This window comes from Sapajus apella, unplaced genomic scaffold (assembly GCF_009761245.1).
Source record: "Sapajus apella isolate SASKATOON/1434 unplaced genomic scaffold, GSC_monkey_1.0 scaffold12, whole genome shotgun sequence".
In the NCBI taxonomy this organism is placed as follows: Eukaryota; Metazoa; Chordata; class Mammalia; order Primates; family Cebidae; genus Sapajus; species Sapajus apella.
In genome coordinates, this window is record NW_022436952.1 from 21,417,079 (window position 1) to 21,438,166 (window position 21,088).

At 41.5% G+C, this 21,088-nt stretch overlaps 1 protein-coding gene across 5 annotated transcripts in view; it reads right to left on the reverse strand.

Annotated features, from left to right (window-relative positions):
* Positions 1-21,088, reverse strand: part of DNAH9 (dynein axonemal heavy chain 9) — a 361,130-nt gene that overhangs the window by 90,762 nt on the left and 249,280 nt on the right. For all 5 annotated transcript variants that reach the window (XM_032280243.1, XM_032280245.1, XM_032280244.1 and 2 more), the window contains 2 exons: positions 9,960-10,385; positions 1,345-1,464 (listed from right to left, as the gene is read on the reverse strand). In XM_032280243.1, the coding sequence (XP_032136134.1) occupies positions 1,345-1,464; positions 9,960-10,385 (546 nt within the window). The remainder of the gene's footprint in view (positions 1-1,344; positions 1,465-9,959; positions 10,386-21,088) is intronic.

Here is a 21,088-nt window from a genome sequence, read left to right on the forward strand (position 1 = left end):
ATAGAGTACAGCGGAAGTGATGCTGTGCCAGTTTTCAGTCCCAGCCCTTAAGATATTGGGACTTTCCACTTCCTGACTCTTGGAACACTTGCCCTTGATATGCTGAGTTACTGTGTAAGACATCTGACTACCCTGCTAGAGAAAGTGTGCATGGAGAGGCCCTGAGGCTACATAGAAAGGGACAGGGGCCCAGCTGCACCCTCCTTTCCAACCATCCCTGCCAAGATGCCCAGCATATGGAGGAAATCGTGTTGGGGCCTCCAGCCCAGCCATCAGCTGAATGTACTGAGTGACCCCAGTCATGACCACATAGAGCAGGAAAACTGGCCAGCTGAACCCTGCCTTCAACAAACTTGTGATATATAAAGAAATGGCTATTGTGCAAAATCACTAAGTTTTGGAGTGATTTTTTATGCAGAAACAAACATTCATAACACAAACACTGCTGCTCTGACCTTCAGACTTGTTTTCCCAGGAAGACCAGAGCCTGCGTGTGTGTGTGTGTGTGTGTGTGTCTGTGTGTTTGCGTGTATGTGTGTGTATGTGTCTGTCTGTGTGTTTGTGTCTGTGTGTGTGTGTGTGTGTGTGTGTGTGTGTGTTCTGAAACACTTAGGGTCAGTTGGTCTCGTTCTTTTCTGTTTCTATCTCAGTTTCTAATCTTGGCCACATCCTTATTTATTTATTTATTTTTTTGAGACCGAGTTTTACTCTTGTTGCCCAGGCTGGAGTGCAATGGTGTGAAATTGGCGCACTGCAACCTCCGCCTCCTGGGTTCAAGTGATTCTCCTGCCTCAGCCTCCTATGTGGCTGGGATTGTAGGACCCTGTGATCATGCCCAGCTAATTTTTTGTATTTTTGGTAGAGGTGTGGTTTCAGCATGTTAGCCAGGCTGGTCTCAAACTCCTGACCTCAAGTGATTTGCCCGCCTCAGCCTCTCAAAGTGCTGGGATTACAGTCATGAGCCATCGTGCCCAGCTTGGTCACACCCTTACTATGAAACATTACATAGATAGGAATGTCACAGTTTGCCTATAACATGCCATCTTTGTCTGGTAATAATGTTTCCTCTGGTCAATACACATGAACATAAGCGCGTTCACATCTTGCATGGGCTGCTTGATAGATCCAGCGCTCTACCATGTCTGTAAGAAAACGACTTTGACCAGATCGGAGTTTATGCATCCACATTTTCCTCAGGGCTCAATTCCTACATTTCAGCACATTTTAATACTTCCCCCCCAAGTCAAAGTGCTGTTGTGCCGTGCTCATCTATCTTGCACCTCCGCGGCACTTGACAAGCCTGCTAATATAATTACAGCTCGGGCTGCCGTGGCTCACACTCACCAGGCGGTTGGCAAGGGAGATAGTGCCTGCGGTCACTTCCGCTTCTTGCTGACATTTGAGTTTGTCTGCTGTCGCTTTCTCAAACTTGGCTGTGAGCTTTGCCAGGTTTTCATTAAGGTGCTGTTTAGGAAAGAACACAAGGACTGTCAGTCATTTCAGCCCATGTCACTGCCAGTGCGCCTTAGATGAGGGTTCGCACGGAGGTGATTCTGAAGGAAGCACTCTGTGGGGCATTCCTACAGGACCAGGGAAAGCAGGGCAGAGAAGGAAATGAAGGCACATTTGGGGATGTCTTAGGTAGTGTCCTAGTGAGGACTTCATTTTGATCTGGCAGGGATAGTATGGCACGGACAGCCAGAGATGTCCTGCTCCCAGGTGAGAGAGCTGATCTTCTGTACGCCACCACCGTAGTCGTCAAGGTGTTGAAAGCTACAAGGTGTGAGGAATGTGGAGGGGGAGAAGGGTGCATACGTTCTGCCTCTGCTTGTGTTGGAGGAAAATAGGTTCGAGTAGCCTGACAAAATGGTTCAGGTGCTGCTTTTAGAAACAACAAATGTGTGCTTTTATAAGCAACAAATGTGATGTGTGCTATTAGAACATATTAAAACTGGGGTTAGCACGAAAATGGTCAACAGGAACCCACATGGGTCAGGGAGGACTACTGACAGGGTCTGCTGCAGCTGGTCTGGGTTGGGCTGTCTGGAATCAAAGTCCTTCTCTGGCTCTAAGGTCCTAGAAGTACAAGGTAATGGCTGGGTGTGGTGGTAATCCCAGCACTTTGGGAGGCCAAGGCAAGTGGATCACCTGAGGCTGGGAGTTTGAGACCAGCCTGACCAACATGGAGAAACCCTGCCTCTACTACAAATACAAAATCAGCTGGGTGTGGTGGCAGACGCCTGTAATCCCAGCTACTTGGGAGGCTGAGGCAGGAGAATCACTTGAACCCGGGAAGTGGAGGTTGAGGTGAGCCAACATCACACCACTGCACTCTAGTCTAGCCAACAAGAGCGCAACTCCATCCCATAAAAAAAAAAAAAAAAAAAAGAAAAGAAAAAAGTACAAGGTAACTTTTACTTAACCTCATCTAGCCTCTCTCATTATCACAATGTACAGGAACATAAAAAAGACATAATTTAAAATTTTAAAAAATGTATTAAGAATTTAAAATTGAAGCACATAGCCTTTGTCATCCTCCGAGTACATATTTTCACACATAAAGACATGTGGACACCTCCAAATACATCTCATATCTGTGCAATAACTGGGGTCCAGGCTGCTTTGTTGGTCATTACTAAGGTACAAGAGAAGTCAATTTAGGGCCAAGTTTAAACATCTAAGCAGTTTAAAAAGCAGGTGGTGAGCCATCCAATTAAGGATGGCAGACTGGACATGCTCATTTACCTCCTTCACTTCCCAAGACTTCTCTAAAATGATTATGAAGCAATTAAAATAGTCATAAGCCCTTAACACCAAGCAAATGGGTAACAGCCATTTAGAGGGTGAGGGAATCCAATGGATTTGTGGAGGACCACACTGATGAAGGAGGGGAGACTACTGGAGCAGGACAGAGGATACGACAACTTAGAGTTGGCCGTAGTTCATCAAGGAGGAAACTGATCAGCCTATGGAGCCCTATACAAACTGGAGACCTCAGAAATGTCAGGTGCGATTGAAAGAGAAGATGAAAATAGGAGGGTTAATTGGAAACCTATTGATTCTTGCCCCCATATCTGCATCCACATGCCAAGTATGCAATGCCACCAGGCACCTGTGTTACCATGTAAGAAAGTCAGTAGAGGCAGAGAATAAAGGTGCCACATACTGGCATTTAGGATGCATCCAGCACAACTCATCAGATCTTGAAAACAAATTCTACCAGTCAACCAGCTCTGCCCTTGCCTATAGACCTAGAATTAGCTTTTGATCACTACTCTTGTAAACATGAAAGGACAAGAAGAGATTTAATGAAAGCCTAGATTAAGTTAAACAAGATGAAAAAAATGACCTAGGAAGAAGAGAGGAAATTTTGGTAACAACAAAAACAGCAACTGCAACAACAAAGCTAAAACGTTTCACAGTTTCTCAGAGACATTCAAGATGATTCATCCACAAAACAAGAACAGGATGTTATTAAAAGGAAGAGAGAAACATATATGGAAATCACTACTGTTGTTAACATAAAAAATAATAAAATCAAGGGAAGGGTTAAAAGATGAATTTGAGGGAATTTCCTAAAAAGTATAAGAAAACAAACAGCAACAAAAAGATGGGAGAAAATACATAACTGATCTAGGAGGTCCATCATCTGACCGAGATGCATTCCAGAAAATAAGAGTAAAAAGTAAACAGAAGGGAATTTACCAAAGAAATAATACAAAACAACTTTCTAGAGCTGAAGAAAGTAAATCTTTACATGCCAAACACAATATGAGAAAAGAATGACAGCTACGCACATCAATGTAAAGTTTCAGACACCAAGAACCAAAAGGAAAAAGTTGGAAGACTTCAAGGAAAGGGGGGAAATAGTGTATCTATGAAAGGAACAGGACCTTGACTATCCACAACACTTCTCAGCAGACAAAAGCATAGAACATTCAGTGTTCTGGCCGGGTGCAGTGGCTCACACCTGTAATCCCAGCATTTTGGGAGGCCAAGGCAGGCAGATCACCTGAGGTCAGGAGTTTGAGACCAGCCTGTCCAACATGGTAAAACCCTGTCCTTAATAAAAATACAAAATTAGCCAGCATGGTGGCACATGCCTGTAATCCCAGCTACTTGGGAGATGGGGGCAGGAGAATCGCTTGAACCTGGGAGGCAGAGGTTGCCATGAGCCAAGATCGTGCCATTGCACTCCAGCCTGGGCAACAAGAGCAAAACCCCGCCTCAAAACAAAACAACAAAACATTCAGCTGTTCTCTGCACAAAAAATTAGCAACTCAGAATTCAATTACTTTGCAGAATTGTTAGTTCAGTTTACGAATAAACTGAAGGCATTTCCAGACTGTAACAATGCAGAAAATTTACCTCTTCCTTAACATTTCTGAAAAAGTCCTTTGAGAATGAGCCATAGCAGAATAAGAGAGAGAAAGGTTGTGGCAGCAAAGAAGGACAAAGAGTACTTAATTGAATGGAAAGTTTAAAAGTAATGGATGCTATGCAAAAGGAACTAATGCAAGAGAAAGAGAGAATAAAGGAAAATAGAAACTCCGGGGGGCGGGGGTGAAGAGGTCGTGTAAAAAAAGAATATGTAATTCTAGGGTACCACTTAGATTGGTTATGAACAATACAGACATGTTCACAGAATAGAAATGGAACTGTTGATTTTTTAACTTTGCAAATCAGTCTATGGACAGAGCATGGGTCACTTAATTTTGTTTACAGAAAAGAATGTAGATGTTTTCAGTTTTAGTGATTACAAAGCAAAAGTAATGATAAGCAGTGATAACAGAAGTTGGGAAGTAGAAGGAAGGGAGCTAAAGGCAGGGTTAAGAGCTTCATCTTGTGATATGGTTTGGATGTTTGTCCCCTCCAAATCTCAGCTGGAAATGTGATTCCTAATGTTGGAGGTGGGGCCTGGTGAGAGGTGATTGGATCATGGAAGTGGATCTTTCATGAATAATTTAGCATCATTCCCTTGCTGGTAAATGAGTTCTTGCTCAGTTAGTTCAGAGGAGATCAGGTTGTTTTAAAGAGTCTGGGACCACCCTCTTCTCTCTCTTGCTTCGGCTCTTGCCATATGACATGCTGGCTCTGCATTGTCTTCCACCATGACTGTAAGCCTCCTGAGACCTTGACAGCACTGTGCTTCTTGTAAAGCCTGCAGAACTATGAGCTGATTAAAGGTCTTTTCTTTTTTTTTTTTTTTTTTAAATTGTACTTTAAGTTCTGGGGTACATGTGCGAATCTTGCAGGATTGTTGCATAGGTACACACATGTCATGGTGGTTTGCTGTCTCCATCCGCCTGTCACCTATATCTGGTATTTCTCCCAGTGTTATCCCTCCCCAACCTCCCCATCCCCTGCTGTCCCTTGTCTAGCCCCCAATGCCCCAACAGACCTCAGTGTGTGATGTTCCCCTCCCTCCCTGTGCCAGCCATTAAAGTAATGGCAAAAACCACAATTACTTTTGCACTAACCTAATAAAACTGGTTGCCACAACTGTATTGGGAAGACATGGAAATGAACAACGTATAGACTCAGCCATCTAGCAGAAAGTCAAGGGCCTCAACAAGATACATCAAGAAACAGACACCAGCATAATACACACACAGAAGTCAAAAATTCAGGTAATCAGAGAGTGAAAAGATAATGGAAACTTGTCAGATGAGTCTAGTGTTGAAAAAAATACAAGCTGGTGGGGATTCTGACAAAATGCAGCAAAACCATGTGTATGGGAAGCCATTACTTAACTCCAGGGTCAATTAGTGATGTATGGGAATCTTTTGATTATTTGTAGACTGGCCTAAAATAAGATTTTTACATAAAAGCACCTGCTGTTTTAAATACTGGCAGTTAATCAAATCATCTGCAAATAGGATGCGTGGGCTAACTGGAACACAGTTAAACTGCTAGGTAGCAGGCTCTGATGTGATCTCAAGTGCTAGAAACAGATATAAGAATTAAAGGGGATTGTTGTTTCTCATGAGAAGCCTTTCTCTGCTATTTGATATTTCACTGTGTGTGTGATTACATGCTCAAGGAAAATGCCTTCCTTGTTCTTACTGTTAGTTTTATAAATGCAACATTAATATATCTTCACTATAGAACAAAAGATAATATAGATCAAACAAAACAACCATCCAAAATTCATCACCCAGAGATAACCACCACTGTTCACATTTTTATGTATTTCCATTCTGTATTAGGCTGTTCTTGCATTGCTACAAAGAAATACCTGAGACTGGGTAATTTATAAGAAAAGAGGTTTCATGGGCTTGTGGTTCTGCAGGCTGTCTAGGAAGAATACTGCTGGCATCCTCCTCTGGGGAGGCCTCAGGGAGCTTTTACTCATGGTGGAAGGCAAAGCAGGAGCAGGCACATCACATGGGCAGAGCAGGAGCAAGAGAGAGTTGCGGAGGCAGGCGCCACATACTTCAAAACAACCAGATATCACAATAACACACTTACTGTCATAAAGACAGCACCAAGCTATGAAGGATCCTCCTCCACGATCCAAACGCCTCCCACCAGGCATCACCTCCGGCATTGGGGATTACAGTTCAAGATGAGATTTGGGCAGGGACAAATATCTAAACTATATCACGTCCTATATACAGTAATCAAATTGAAATCTATCTCGAAATATTCTTCCCTGCACTCCGACTTTCTGTATTCTGAATATAAAGTTCTTTACTTGGAATTATCCTAAAATCCTAAAAGTAAGACTTGGGTGTGTGTGTACGAGATTGGTCCTGACTGGGAATGGCCTTGTAGTATATAGGAAAGAATCTTCTTGCCCTGGGTGGGTCTCCAGGTTAGGGATGGGTGTTAGCCCATCTCCTGTGTTATTAGCAGGAGTGCCCACATTCCCGGGATGTTGACTGGCATATGTATAAGTGGAGGATGGAGTGGAGGTTGTTAAAAGCAACAATACAATTTTTTTCCCCAGAAAATATTTTGGCAGAAAAGAAGCGCCTTTCAAAGGTAGCCAAGGATTTTTAAAATATTCGTATTGCTTTCGCAGGTTGAGTGGGCCCATCATGTGAATGTTGGCTACTGAAAAGGTATAAACATTTTGAAAACATTCTCTTTGCACCAACTGTTCCTTTAGTTAAAATAACTTGAGTCAAGAGTCTTTGAAAATGCAGTTTTTGTTATACTTTTCTTGGAGAGACTGAAAAATATAAAAATTATTGGGAGATCTTTTCATCACCAAACGCAGGAATATGGCCTGCACACGGTGGCTCCTGCCCATAATCTGCCTGTAATCCTAGCTCTTTGGGAGGCCAAGGTGAGAAATTCACTTGAGGCCAGGAGTTCAAGACCAGCCTGGGCAACACAGCAAGACCCTTTCTCTAAAAAAAAAAAAAAAAAAAAAATTCAGGAATGGGGATGTTATGGTGTTTTGTATGTGATATTCCTTGAAGGGAGCCATTGTTGTGATTATCATCTGTTTTAAGTAAAGTAGTCCAGGAACATGTACACTTATAAAACAAGCATACTGAAAGGAGGGGAACTTATACTTTGTGAAAGTATCTTTTTAAATAGAGAGATTGGTCTCAAGGATCTTCGATCTAGAGTCCCATAGATTTTAATCTAATAATCAATAAACCCATGTCACATGAAGCATACAGCATGTCTACCATTTTACCTTTCAGGACTTGTAAAACCCTCCTTATCGTCATGACAAATTTGCAGCAAGAGTCTTATTTGCCTAGAATGTACATGTAGAAATTAAAGATCCAGAAAATATTTTGGATTGAACTTGATCACAGCTGTGATGGAGTCCATGCACTAGGCTGGATGTGCATGTGGTAGACAGCACATGCTGTCAAATGGGGTAGTAGTGGCTGAGCAGTTATAGTCACACTCACAGTAGTGATGGCAGCTCCTGCTGCTCTCTTCATCATGGGATGGGCTCCAGTCTCACGGTTTATACACATAATATCCTTTAATCCTCGCAATAGTCCCATGAAGGAGGCACTATTACTGTGTCCATTCTACTTCAGGAAGCTGAGGTTTGGGCATTTTGAAAACCTTTCTAAAGGTCACACAACCAGTAAATATTATAACTTGGATTGGAAGTAAGGTACGTGGATGGATGGCATTTTAGCTGCTATGCTATCCTCCAGGATACTGATTTCTATCTGTTACTTTGTTAGTATAAATTTTTATGGGAAAGGTGAAGTTCAAAGGTGTGAAAGTAAGTAATTCAAGATCTAAGCTGTTGGAATTTTAAAATATGTTGAGCCTTAAGGTAATGTGATTATATGTCTTGAGTCATAGGACAGGCAGCTATAACCTAGGCAGTTGTAACCCTTGTATCTCTGATTACAGACTGGCCTTTTTCCTTACCTGCATTGTCTTGTAAAACATTGTGAATAAGTGAAGGACACCAGGGAAGACCCCTTTCAGCTTCACTGCTGATCTTTGTTATAGATTAACCTTCCTCTTACCTTTCTCACACAAAGATTTCACATTATCTAAGATGGAAGGTTAAATACTCTTTTAAATTGGAAAGGAAATGAAATAAGCTGTACAGAAAACTGTAACTAAATTGTTATAACTCATAAGCTGCCTATTATAGAAAATGTTATAATCCTACTAAATTTCTTTGTTTTCTGTCTATATAAGTAACACCTTAACTTTGCTTTTTTTTTTTTTTTTTTTTTTGTGAGATGGAATCTCTGCTGTCAGGCTGGAGTTCAGTGGCACCATCTTGGCTCACTGCAATCTCCACCTCCCGGATTCAAGTGATTCTCCTGCCTTAGCCTCCCAAGTAGCTGGGACTACAGGCACTTGCCACCATGCCCAGATAATTTTTGTGTTTTTTCTTTTTTTTTTTTTTTTAGTAGAGACAGGTTTTGCCATGTTGGCCAGGATGGCCTCGATCTCTTAACCTCATGATCCACCCGCCTCAGTCTCCCAAAGTGTTGAGATTATAGGTGTAAGCCACCACGCCTGGCCTTAACTTTTTACTTTAGAGCACTCATTCTATCTCCTTAGAGTTCATGTTTTCCAAATACCCATTCCCAGTTTTTCACTTAATTCTTTAAAGCTGGATTCTGGCCTAGACTCAGTGGCTCATGTCTGTAATCTCAGCACTTTGGGAAGCTGAGGCGGGAAGATCACTTGAGCCCAGGAGTTCAAGACCAACCTGGGCAACATAGGGAGACCTTGCCTCTACAGAAAAACAAATGGATTCTGATCCTTTCAATTATTTCAGGTTGACAAAGGAAATCTCCCCAAATAAATGTGAATCCAAGATCACCCCCATCTCCCAAACCTGGGTGAAGCAGACATAATAACAATAGCTACATGGGTTTATAAAAACTAATGACCATCACAGTTTTATATATATGGACAAGTGGCCACCCACTAAGCCACAGTATATAACTTGCTTTAAAGAGCTTCCACAAAACAATGCAGATAGCTGACACATTTCCACACATCATGCTAGTGAGAGTGAGACAGGCAGACAGCTGGCTAGAACTGAAGGAAATAGGTACAAAAGGTGAAGTAAGGTGGCTGAAACCTTCATTTCCAAGGAGAAAAAGAAAACTTCTCAAAATTTTAATCTTTTGTTCTTTACCATCAAATGTGCAAAAATGTTAAATTCACAGGTGGCCAATAAATTCACAGCTGGCTCCCTGAATATAATTCCTCTACTATACACATCCGTCTGTCATCTTTTCTTTCCTTGGCAGAAAAGGAGAAAATCTTTTAGTACCATAGCTTGTAAGCCAGTGGTCCAGCGGAACTGTCTTGTTTGGTCTATCCAGTGTTTGAGAAAGAAAGGTAAAAGGTTGCCTCTACTGAAAGATAAGATTTGGCATGAAAATGTGGTTTTCCCGCTTCTCTTTAAAAACCATAATGTTAGGTGTTGGGTGGTGACAGAAGAGTGTTGTTTGTGTTGGAGGCTGACTAGCAGGGTGGGGGGCTCTGGGGTCACTCACAGCAATCTTGGTTTTGATGGTGGCCAGCTTCTCCTGGGCAGCTGCGAGGTCTGCGGTGGCTTTGCTCAGTGCCTGGCGCTTGGGTTCCACATCACAGAACACCTCGTAAAACCTCACAATATTGATGACCCAAGAGCAGAGGCCTGCAGCTGCATAGGACTTGGTGGCCACAAACTCGGGATTGAATTCGGGGTTTTGCAGATATGGCCTGATGGCTTTGAGGCAGTTCTCGTGAATGTTCTCTTTGTTGAAGTTGATTAAAGAGTCCAGGAAGCCATCCACTTTGGCCATGGTGACCTTAGCAGCCTTCCAGCTTCGGTCCTTGGGCACCCTGCCCCCAGGGGCCATCAGCACCATCACTGCAGCACTGACATTGCTGACCGCCAGAGGGGGAGAGCCAAATGACTTCAGCTCCGTCAGGTTGGTCTGAGGAAAGAGAAGGAGGTTGTTAGGGGAAAATGAATGGGCTTTCTTTGTCCTCTGCCACTGATGGAGTTAGGTTGCGGAGTGATCAGTTTGAAAGGGCTGCTTTGAAGCCTGCAGCAGCCCTCTGAATTTTAAATATCATGACTCATCAAAAGGAAACCAAAGCTGCTCCCCAGTGGCTTCAGACTTCTCTGAATGGTTAGCCAAGACTCAGCTATGTTCTTTCAGCACTTTAACCAACTCACAGCCCATTAGAAATACACAATGATTTCACATTCAGCTGAGAAATAGAAGGATGCCGACATACTCTGAAATATGCAGCATGCTATGAATAAAAGATAAGGTTATTATAAATTAATTTCCATCTCGGATTGAAGAGAATAGCACTGTAACCCAAGTAATTTTTTTTTCCCTTAATTAAACTGCTTTGTTCCATGAGCTTGTTCTGACTACACTTGACTGTCCTGATACCAAAACAGCATTTTCCGCCAAGAAATAATTCAGACAGAAAGCAAGGCGCAGCCTATGAGTCAGCTTCTCTGCCTAGTCCTGGGTAAACCCTTCTCTCAGAGTTTTGCTTGTTTCAGAAAGACATGGCTGAAAGACTTGATCTTGGCAAATCACTTAAAGCTTCCAGACCTTGCCACCCTCATCTGTAAATTGGGGGCAGAAGAACTCACTACTCTGTAAGTAAAAGGGTGTCATAAATGCACAGGAAGTTGATTTAAGGCCTGCTATGACAGTCAAGGAGAAGCCTACAACCATGTGTAGGGAATTCTAATTTTCTGTTGCTTGGGCATCCAGGCTGAATATAGGTTTAACTTTCTCATACCAGAAGCAGGGCTCGGTCATCCCGGACACAGTTTCCAGTTCTATAACATACCCAAATGGCTCAAGCCATAAGCCAGAGAATTTGGATCTCTCCTGCCTAGCAGACAGGGCTCCCCGCTTTCCTGTCATTTCCTTGAAAGAGACCATTCAGGCATTTGCGGAAAACTTAAAGTGATCCATGCCATGAACTTCTCTTCCTCTCTGCCTCACTCTTCATTCCTATCTCTTGTGACCTGGGAACAGAGCACTACCCTCCCAATTCATTGTGTTCTCCCTGTCCAAGATCTGTAAGTAAAAATCTTTGAATATGTTTCCTATTGTGGTGGTATACTGAATTTGTGCCTTCCATCTGAAGAACCAGGGGCTGTTCTGGGCTGGGTTTTCTCCTGGTGCTGGCCTGAGCTCCCAGCTCAGAGCGATGGTCAGGCAGGCATAAACTGGACATGGGTTGGACAAAAGCCACAAGGGCATCTGCTAGTATAAACAAGTTTCCCATGTGAGGGACCCCCTGGTCAGACAACTAAGCATTAGGCTGTCTGACACGTGAAAGAAATATCCATGAGGGCCAGGCACAGTGGCTCATGCCTGTAATCCCAGCACTCTGAGAGGCTGAGGTGGGCGGATCACTTGAGGTTGGGAGTTTGAGACCAGCCTGACCAACAGGAAGAAACCCTGTCTCTTTTAAAAATACAAAAAAATTACCTGAGCATGGTGGCTCATGCCTGAAATCCCAGCTACTTGGGATGCTGCGGAAGGAGAATTGCCTGAACCTGGGAGAGAGAGGTTGCAGTTAGCCGAGACAACACCATTGCACTCCAGCCTGGGCAACAAGGGCAAAACTCCATCTCAGAAAAAGAAAAAAAAAAAAAAAAAGAAATATCCACGAAATGCATACTGCAGACTCCCATGCTCAGCTCATCGTCACTTCCCATAAGGGCAGTGGAGCCCCAGTTTAGCTGGAGACTCTTAAAACGCTGGGAAACCACTTGCTTATGGCGCTAATTTTGTCTCTGGGGGAAAAATCGTGATTTCAAAAATTAGATCCTTGTGCCAGATTAATTTGAGGTGCTCTTCATCCACAAACAAGGGGAATTATTTCCAGCTCCTAATGGAAGTACTGTGGCAGGTGCTCCATTCATTCTTGCAATGGTTTTCACATTTGGTCGTGACACACCTGTGAGGGCAGGGAGGAGGGCAGCACAGGTGAGAGAGGGATGCCAGCACATCTGTCGTCATGGCCTCCTGAGATGACAGACGGCAAAGTGAGAAAATATAAATGTAACCGAGGCATGCCATCATTTTAAAATAGCATAAGTTAAGCAATGTACAGAGGTGAAAATGAATTTTATAACCCAGATATATCACTGTCAATGTTTCAATGTACAGTAACTTCTTCCAATCTTTTTCATATTCTTATATATCTATAAATTAATCATGACTCTTTTGGTTTTAGTGACAGAAACCCTAGATGAAGTACAGAGGGGGATTTTCTCATTTGAGTAACTGGCAAGGGCAGGCATGAAGCTGGCTGTATGATGAGTGGAATCCCATTCTGAATGTTGTTGGCAGGGCTCTGTGGACTTTCTCTTCCTTCCTTGTCTCCCTGTGTGTGGGCTGCTTTTCTACACCCCAGTTTCTTCATGGTGGAAGGCACATTCTGACCGTGGCCCACTTTCTCCTTTTCTCACCAGGCTGTAGCCGTGATCACCTTCTTTCAGTGCATTGACTTGCCAAACTCATTGGCACCTCAGGTCCCTGCCCTGAACGCTTCCTCCTAAGCCATTTGCATGGCTGATACCTCTGCATCCATTAAGATTTCAATTCTGGCAGGGCGCGGTGGCTCACACCTGTCATCCCGGCACTTAGGAAGGCCGAGGCGGGCGGATCACCTGAGGTCAGTAGTTTGAGATCAGCCTGGAAAACATGGTGAAATCCCCATCTGTACTAAAAATACAAAACTCAGCTGGGTGTTGTGGCAGACTCCTATAATCCCAGCTACTCTGAAGCAGGAGGTTGAGGCAGGAGAAGTGCTTGAACCCAGGAGGCAGAGGTTGCAGGGAGCCAAGACCATGCCGGTGCACTCCAGCCTGGGCAACAAAAACAAAACTCAATCTCCAAAAAAAAAAAAGTCTCAATTCAAATGACCTCCACCCTTTAAGACTCTACCCACCAACCTTCCCTTCTTAGTCATTTCCCAACCTAGCACCATGATGATTTCCTTCAGAGAACCGGAAATGATTCTCAGTTTTTCCTTGTTGAATTACTATATCCCTCTTCTTCATGAGAGCAGGGACCCCCATCCCTCTTGTTAACCATGGAAGTCTCAGTGCCAAGAACAGAAGAAATTATTTAGGAGATGCTTGTGAATATATGTGTTGAGTGATTGGCTGGAAAGAGAAGGGAAGGAGACTTTTTCTCCAATGCAAGTCAAAATTTTAAAAAGCCCTGGGAAAAGACCTTGTTTGGTTAAGCATGGGCCCTCAAGCCAATCCCCACAGGGCAGGCAGATATAGCAGTGTGGTGCAAGTGGAAACACAAGGCTGGAAGAAACATTTTTTTTTTTTTAAAGAAAGAAAAGATATATATATATATATATATATATTTTTTTTTTTTTTTTGAGAATAAGTCTCACTCTGTCACCCAGGTTGGAGTGCAGTGGCACGATCTCAGCTCACTGCAACCTCTGCCTCCTGGGTTCAAGCGATTCTCCTGCCTCAGCCTCCCAGGTAGCTGGGATTACAGGCACCCACCACCACGCTTGGCTAATTTTTGTAGAGTAGTAGAGATGGGATTTCACCATGCTGGTCAGGCTGATGATCTCGAATTCCTGACATCAAGTGATCCACCCGCCTCAGCCTCCCAAAGTGCTGGGATTACAGGTGTGAGCCACTGGGCCCGGCCAGGACAAAAGATTTCTCAGAAGAAGGCAGAAATTGTTAGGCACAGGTGTGCTGGCTTCCACTCCATTTCTGTCTTAGGACTATTGTTCTAGCTGTGGGACTGCTCTTCCCCAAATATCTGCATGATGCAATTGTTCTTCTCCCAGTTTTTCTCTAATGTCTTCTTCCTAAGAAGGCCTACCACCTCTGCCTCCTCCCACCCATCCTCTCCAGATGCCCGTCCTCCGTGCTTCTCCGACTCTACTCCACATTTTTCTTTTTTCCCCACAGCATCTGTCATGCTCTACTACATTATATAAGTCACTTTTAAGTTCTGCTTATTGTCTCTTGCCCCTTATTTCTGCTAGAGCATAAGCTTCAGAGAGGCAGGGTTGTATCACACATACCCGGAACAGTGCCTGGCAGGGAAAGGGCATTCAGTCTTTGTTGAGTGAATAAATGAATGAGTCAATATGTGTGTGGTCATCATTGGACAAATATTATTTAGTACATATTAGGCATTCAGTTTGAGTGACGGGGATACAGTGGTAAACAAGAAAGGCAAGTCCTTTTGCTCATTCAGCTGAGGGAGACAGGCAGCAAAGAGATACATCTTTGATATTTTAAATACTGAGAAAAACCAACAGAAGAAGGGCTCATGAGATAAAGAATTTGGAATGTGATGATGCTATGCTAGCTAGGAAGGTCTCTTTGGGAAGGCCTCTTCAAGAAGCCACATTTCACTGGGATCTAAATGATGGGAAATGGGCAACTCTACAGACTGCAGGAAGACTCTTCCAATGCAATCACGCCGTTGCACTCCAGCCTGGGCAACAAAAACAAAACTCCATTTCAAAAAAAAAAAATCTCAATTCAAATGGCCCCCGCCCCATAAAGCAAGTATAAAGGCACGTGGCAGAAGCAAGCTTGGCTGTGATGTACAGAGAGGACAGACCAGAGAGTGGTGGAGAGGATGGCTGAGAGGCAGTCAGGGCCAGACCACAAGAGGTTCCAGAGGCTGTGGGGAGGACAATGGATGTTACTCCAATTTCACTGGGAAGCCATTGGAGTGTTTTCGGTAGGGAATGGAATGATGTGGCTGATGCTTTGAGATATGCTTATTGCAGTGCGGACGTACTGTGGCAAGGGAGGGTGGATATGAGGAACAAGAGATTCAGGAGGCTGTTTGGTGGTCGAGGCAGAGAACTCAAGGTGGCTTGGTCCAGGTTTTTTGCAGGGGAGATGGTGAGAAATGACTGGATTTGGGACATATTTTGGAGCTAGTGTAGGCAGAACTTACAGATAGTTTTAAAAAGAGGTGTGAGAGGAGGTTACTAGTTATTCTAGAGCAAGATGTTTTAAAAGTCTGTTTATGGACAATCCATACTTTACCTAAAATTTATCTAATTTCTGAAAACGTAAGTCATTTCCCAGAATTTACCTCAGATAATGCCTAGCTAAACATTTTTCTATATAATAAATCCCTGTGAAAATTTTAGTTACTTATAGCTATCTTCTTAGAAGTGGGTTTGCTGTGTCAAAGAGTAAAAACATCTTTTAGTATTCTTTGTTTAGATTATCATTAATAATTACTAAATTATTTAATAATTATTCAATTTATTAAATTATTAGTAGGAATAACTATTACTTCTCAGAAATTTCAATCCCAGTCATCAGTGTTTGAGAGAACCTATATGTACTCCTATCCTTTTCAACACTGGGTAATATTATTTAAATAAAAAATAGGATAGACTAAAAATGAGATCACAACATTGGTTTAATTAACATATGCATATTATGCATATATATGTATATTTACTAGTGATGTTAAACTTTTTTTCATGTTTATAAACTATTTGAAGTTTTTATTATGTGAGTTGTTTGTTCTTGTCCTTTGCCTACATTTCTACTGGGCTATTTTTCTTTTTGATGACTCTATTAGTTAGGGTTCCCACAGGCAAAATGATGATATAATATACCAGCTCTTTTGAGGAAAGCTAACTAAAGAAACTCTCTCTCTCTCTCTCTTTCTCTCTCTGTCTCTCTCTATCTCTCTCTCTCTATATTTATTTATTTGATAGGGAGTCTGGCTCTGTTGCCCAGGCTGGAGTGCAGTGGCATGATCTCGGCTCACTGAAACCTCTTCTTCCTGGGTTGAAGAGATTCTCCTGCCTCAGCCTCCTGAATAGCTGGGACTACAGGCACACACCACCACACCCAGCTAATTTTTGTATTTTTAGTAGAGATGGGGTTTCACCATGTTGGTCAGGCTGGTCTCAAACTCCTGACCTTGTGATCTGCCTGCCTCGGCCTCCCAAAGTGCTGGGATTACAGGCATGAGCCACCATGCCCAGTGAGGAAAGCTAACTAAAGAAACTATGAAAGTGTAGATTGAAGAGACCTATGAGATAGTACATTATTCTGGGGTAGTAATGTTAGGGAGAGTGAAGCTAGGGTGGTTCCATTTCCAAGCTGGGTTTGAGGAGACAAAGGAGAGGAGGGGTTAGCAGAACCTGGAGAGAGTGGGCCCTCTGGAGAAGCAGCCCTATCAGAGCTGTAACAATTAACAGAGGGCAGGTGGGAGGCTGAAGAAATGACTACCTGGATCTCACTCTCTTTTTCCTTTCTATGACCTTCTGGTATGCAGCATGGCCAAAGGTCACCAAAAGATAAGGGGCAAAGGTGGTCCACTGATAAAATTCATGCCAATCAAGTCTCCTAGGTTAGGGAAAGAATACAGTTGGGAAGGGCAAAGTGTAACTGGGTTGGGGGCAATAAGAGGAGGGGAACAGAACAAATGGGAGATTCCCAGAACAATTCACAAGAGCTTTTCAGACATAGAGAATATTTACTTTTTTCACATATGTGTTGCAAATTTCTTTTAAAATTTTGTTTATGGCACTGGTACAAAAACAGACATATAGACCAGACCAATGAAAAAGAATAGAGAACCCCAAAATATAAGGCCACACACCCACAACCATTTGATCTTCAACAAACCTGACAAAAACAAGTAATGGGGAAAGGGCTCCCTATTCAATAAATGGTGTTGAGATAACTGGCTAGCCATATGTAGGAGATTGAAACAGGACCCCTTTCTCACACCATATACAAAAATTAACTCAAAATGGATTAAACACTTAAATGTAAAACCAAAACTATAAAAACCCAAGAAGACAACCTAGTTGATATCATTGTGGACATAGGAATGAGCAAGGATTTCATGACAAAGACACAAAAAGCAATTGCAACAAAAGCAAAAATTGACAAATGAGATCTAATTAAACTAAAGAGCTTCTGTACAGCAAAGAAAACTATCAACAGAGTGAACAGAGAACCTACACAATGGGAGAAAAGTTTTGCAAGCATGGATCTGACAAAGGTCTAATATCCAGCAACTGTAAGGAACTTAAACAAATTTCTAAGAAAGAAACAACCTCATTAAAAAGTGGACAAAGGACATGAACAGACACTTCTCAAAAGAAGACATTCATGTGGCTAATGAACATATGGAAAAAAGCTCAACATAGCTGACCATTAGAGAAAAGCAAATCAAAACCACAATGAGATACAGTTTCACACCAGTGTTGGGTACTAGGCTTAGTACCTGGGTGCTGAAATAATCTGTACAACAAACCCCCATGACACAAGTTTACCTATATCACAAACTTGCACATGTACCTTGAACTTTAATAATAAAAAAAGGTGTTACCATGATGTGACTTCAAAAGAAATGACTAAAACAAAATTTCACAAAAATCTTTCTTTATGTTGTAATAATATATTAATCCACAAAATATTGAAAAGACAATCTGGACTTTTCAAGATTATAGTAAATTATGAAACTTCTGTTTAATGCAAAAAAATTGCTTATGGTATTTTGTGATCTACGGAAATTTAAAGCTTTCATGAAATAATATGGTTGTTTCTGCATTTAGAAAGACCTTTCACATACATAAAAACTGATCTGAAAACTTATGAGAAATTTTCTAGTTCTTTTACAGTTTTATTTCTTTATTATTCTAAGCTGTTCTATAATACTGTTTTGTCCATTTATTAAGAGTATATACTTATTGTAGAATATTAAGCAAAGATAAAGATAAAAACAAGAATCATAATTTTACTAACCAGGGATAAAACATTATGTCATGGTGTGATTCATTTAGTAGCTTCTTTTTATGTCTCTCTATTATTCTCTCTCTCTCTCACTCTCTCTCTCCCTCTTTCTCTCTCTACATACACACACACATACATACACACAAATATATATACATGTATATATACAAATATACATGTCAATCACTATATTTTGAACTTTTTTTTTTTGAGACGAAGTTTTGCTCTTGTCACCTAGGTTGGAGTGCAATGGCGTGATCTTGGCTCACCGCAACCTCCGCCTCCTGGCTTCAAGCCATTCTCCCGCCTCAGCCTCCCAAGCAGCTGGGATTACAGGCATGCTCCACCATGTCCAGCTAATTTTTTGTATTTTTAGTAGAGACAAGGTTTCTCCATGTTGGTCAGGCTGTTCTCAAACTCCTGACGTCAGGTGACCCAGCTGCCTTGGCCTCCCAAAGTTCTGGGATTACAGGCATGAGCCCCTGGCCACCTGGCCTGAACCTACTTTTTTACTGAAAATAAAATCTTAAAGTTTTTCATGTTAATTATTTCTGCAAATATGATTTAAAATAAACATCTGTAATCCCAGCACTTTGGGAGGCTGAGGCGGGAGGATCATGAGGTCAGGAGATTGAGACCAACTTGGCCAACGTGGTGAAACCCTATCTCTACTAAAAATACAAAAATTAGTCGGCATGGTGGCACACGCCTGTACTCCCAGCTACTCAGGAGGCTGAGGCAGGAGAATTGCTTGAACCCAGGAGGCAGAGGTTGCAGTGAGCTGAGACTGTGCCACTGCTTTCCAGCCTGGGTGAAAGAGAGAGACTCCATCTCGAAAAATAAATAATAAATAAATAAGTAAATAAATAAATAAATGATGCACAGTTTTCTTCCATCTGAATATACATAATTTATTTAGCTAACTTTATATTGTTGAACACATAGGTTATTAGATCTTTAATAGTTTGTTAAATTATAAGAACTTTTAATAACACTGGAGACAAATATGCCAGAAACAAAATTGGAGTTCAATTAGAGTAGTATTTTACTTTTAAGTAAATTTGAGAAATAGTGACATCTTTGTAAAATTGAATCTTCCAGTACACAAACTTGTTATATATTCACATCTTTTAAAATATCCTTCAGTAAGGATATGTAGTTTTCCTCACAGTTTCAACAAACTTCTTTGCACTTATTTGTACCATATGTTTTGGTTGTTGTTTTGAAAATATATTTTCTAACTGGCTTTTGTGGATATTAGGAAAGCTATTGCATTTTAAAAATTATTTTTCAGTGAGTCCTTAACTTTCCCTTTTATTTGTTTTATTTTTTACATCATCCACCATGAATAATATTATGTTTGATATTTCAAGACATTTATGTGATTAAGACTTTTTAGATTTATTATTGCATTGGGTAGAAATCTAGGACAAATATTTGAATTATAGTAGTGAAGGGGGCTGTCATTGTGCTTTCTCTATGTTAAGGGCAGTGCCTCTTGGGTTCTATCATTAGATGGAATGTTTTGCTCCTAGATTGGGATTGGTTTCCATCTGCTAGCAAAATATCCAAATATTATTTTATTCCTACTTTACTGAGAGTTTTAACAAGAAACTTAATTGTGTTAAATATCATTTGACATTTCTCAAGGTGACTATGGTGGTAATATGAAGTATCAACTTGATTGGATTGAAGGATGCAAGGTATTGTTCCTGGGTGTGTCTATGAGGGTGTTGCCAAAGGAGATTAACATTTGAGTCAGTGGACTGGGAGAGGCAGACATACACTCAATGTAGGTGGGCACCATCTAATTAGCTACCAGCACTGTTAGAATAAAGCAGGCAGGAGAAGATGGTAGAGGCTGACTTGCTGAGTCTTCCGGCCTTCATCTTTCTTTTGTGCTGGATCCTTCCTGCCCTCTAACATCAGACTCCAAGTTCTTCAGCTTTTGGGCTCTTGGACCTACACCAGTGGTTTGCCAGGGGCTCTCAGGCCTTTTGCCACAGACTGAAGGCTGCACTGTCAGCTTCCCTACTTTTGTGGTTTTGGGACCCAGACTGGATTCATCGTTTCTCAGCTTGCAGATAGCCTATTGTGGAGCTTCACTTTGCAATGGTATGAGTCAATACACCTTAATAAATTCCTTGATAAACTCTACTTCATATATCTATCTGTCTATTAGCTCTGTCCCTATAGAGAACCTGGACTAATACAGTGACTATAAAGCTTTTCTTTTTAATGTATGGTTGGGTATGCATATATAAATAGCATAATATACAAAATTAACTTTACCAGTTGATGGCATATTGTTTGAATAAATTGCTAAAGTCAACTTACCAGTATTTCATATTGATATTTTACACCAATATTAATCAGTTAGATTAATCTGAGGTTTTATTTTCTTGTGCTATGTCTATCACTTTTAGTATTCAGCTTATAATGTAGACCCTGATTTCTCCTAGAATTTTCCAAATTATTTAATTATAAAATCTAGTTTTTATTACTTGTTAATATTAAGTTAGAGGACAAGGAACAGACTGGGAACAGTGTTACAACATATATACCAAGGGACTCACAGCAAAAGTTTATAAGGAGAAACTGTATAAAAAGAAGGAAATGAAAGAAAGAAAAAAAAGGAAAGCTACCTTGTGAGAAAACGGGCAAAGGATCTGAACAGGTAATGAACAGAAAAAGAAATCTAAAGATCTGAAAAGATGCCCATGTGAAAGGAAAATAAATCTCAGGACTCCAATCTCACTAAGCCAAAGGGAAAAGTCAAGCTGTGAACTGGGTCACACAAACTTACCTCCCATTTGGAAATAAAATAGCTACAGAGATTTAAAAAAAGCTACATACTTCCCTCACAATTTGTCCACG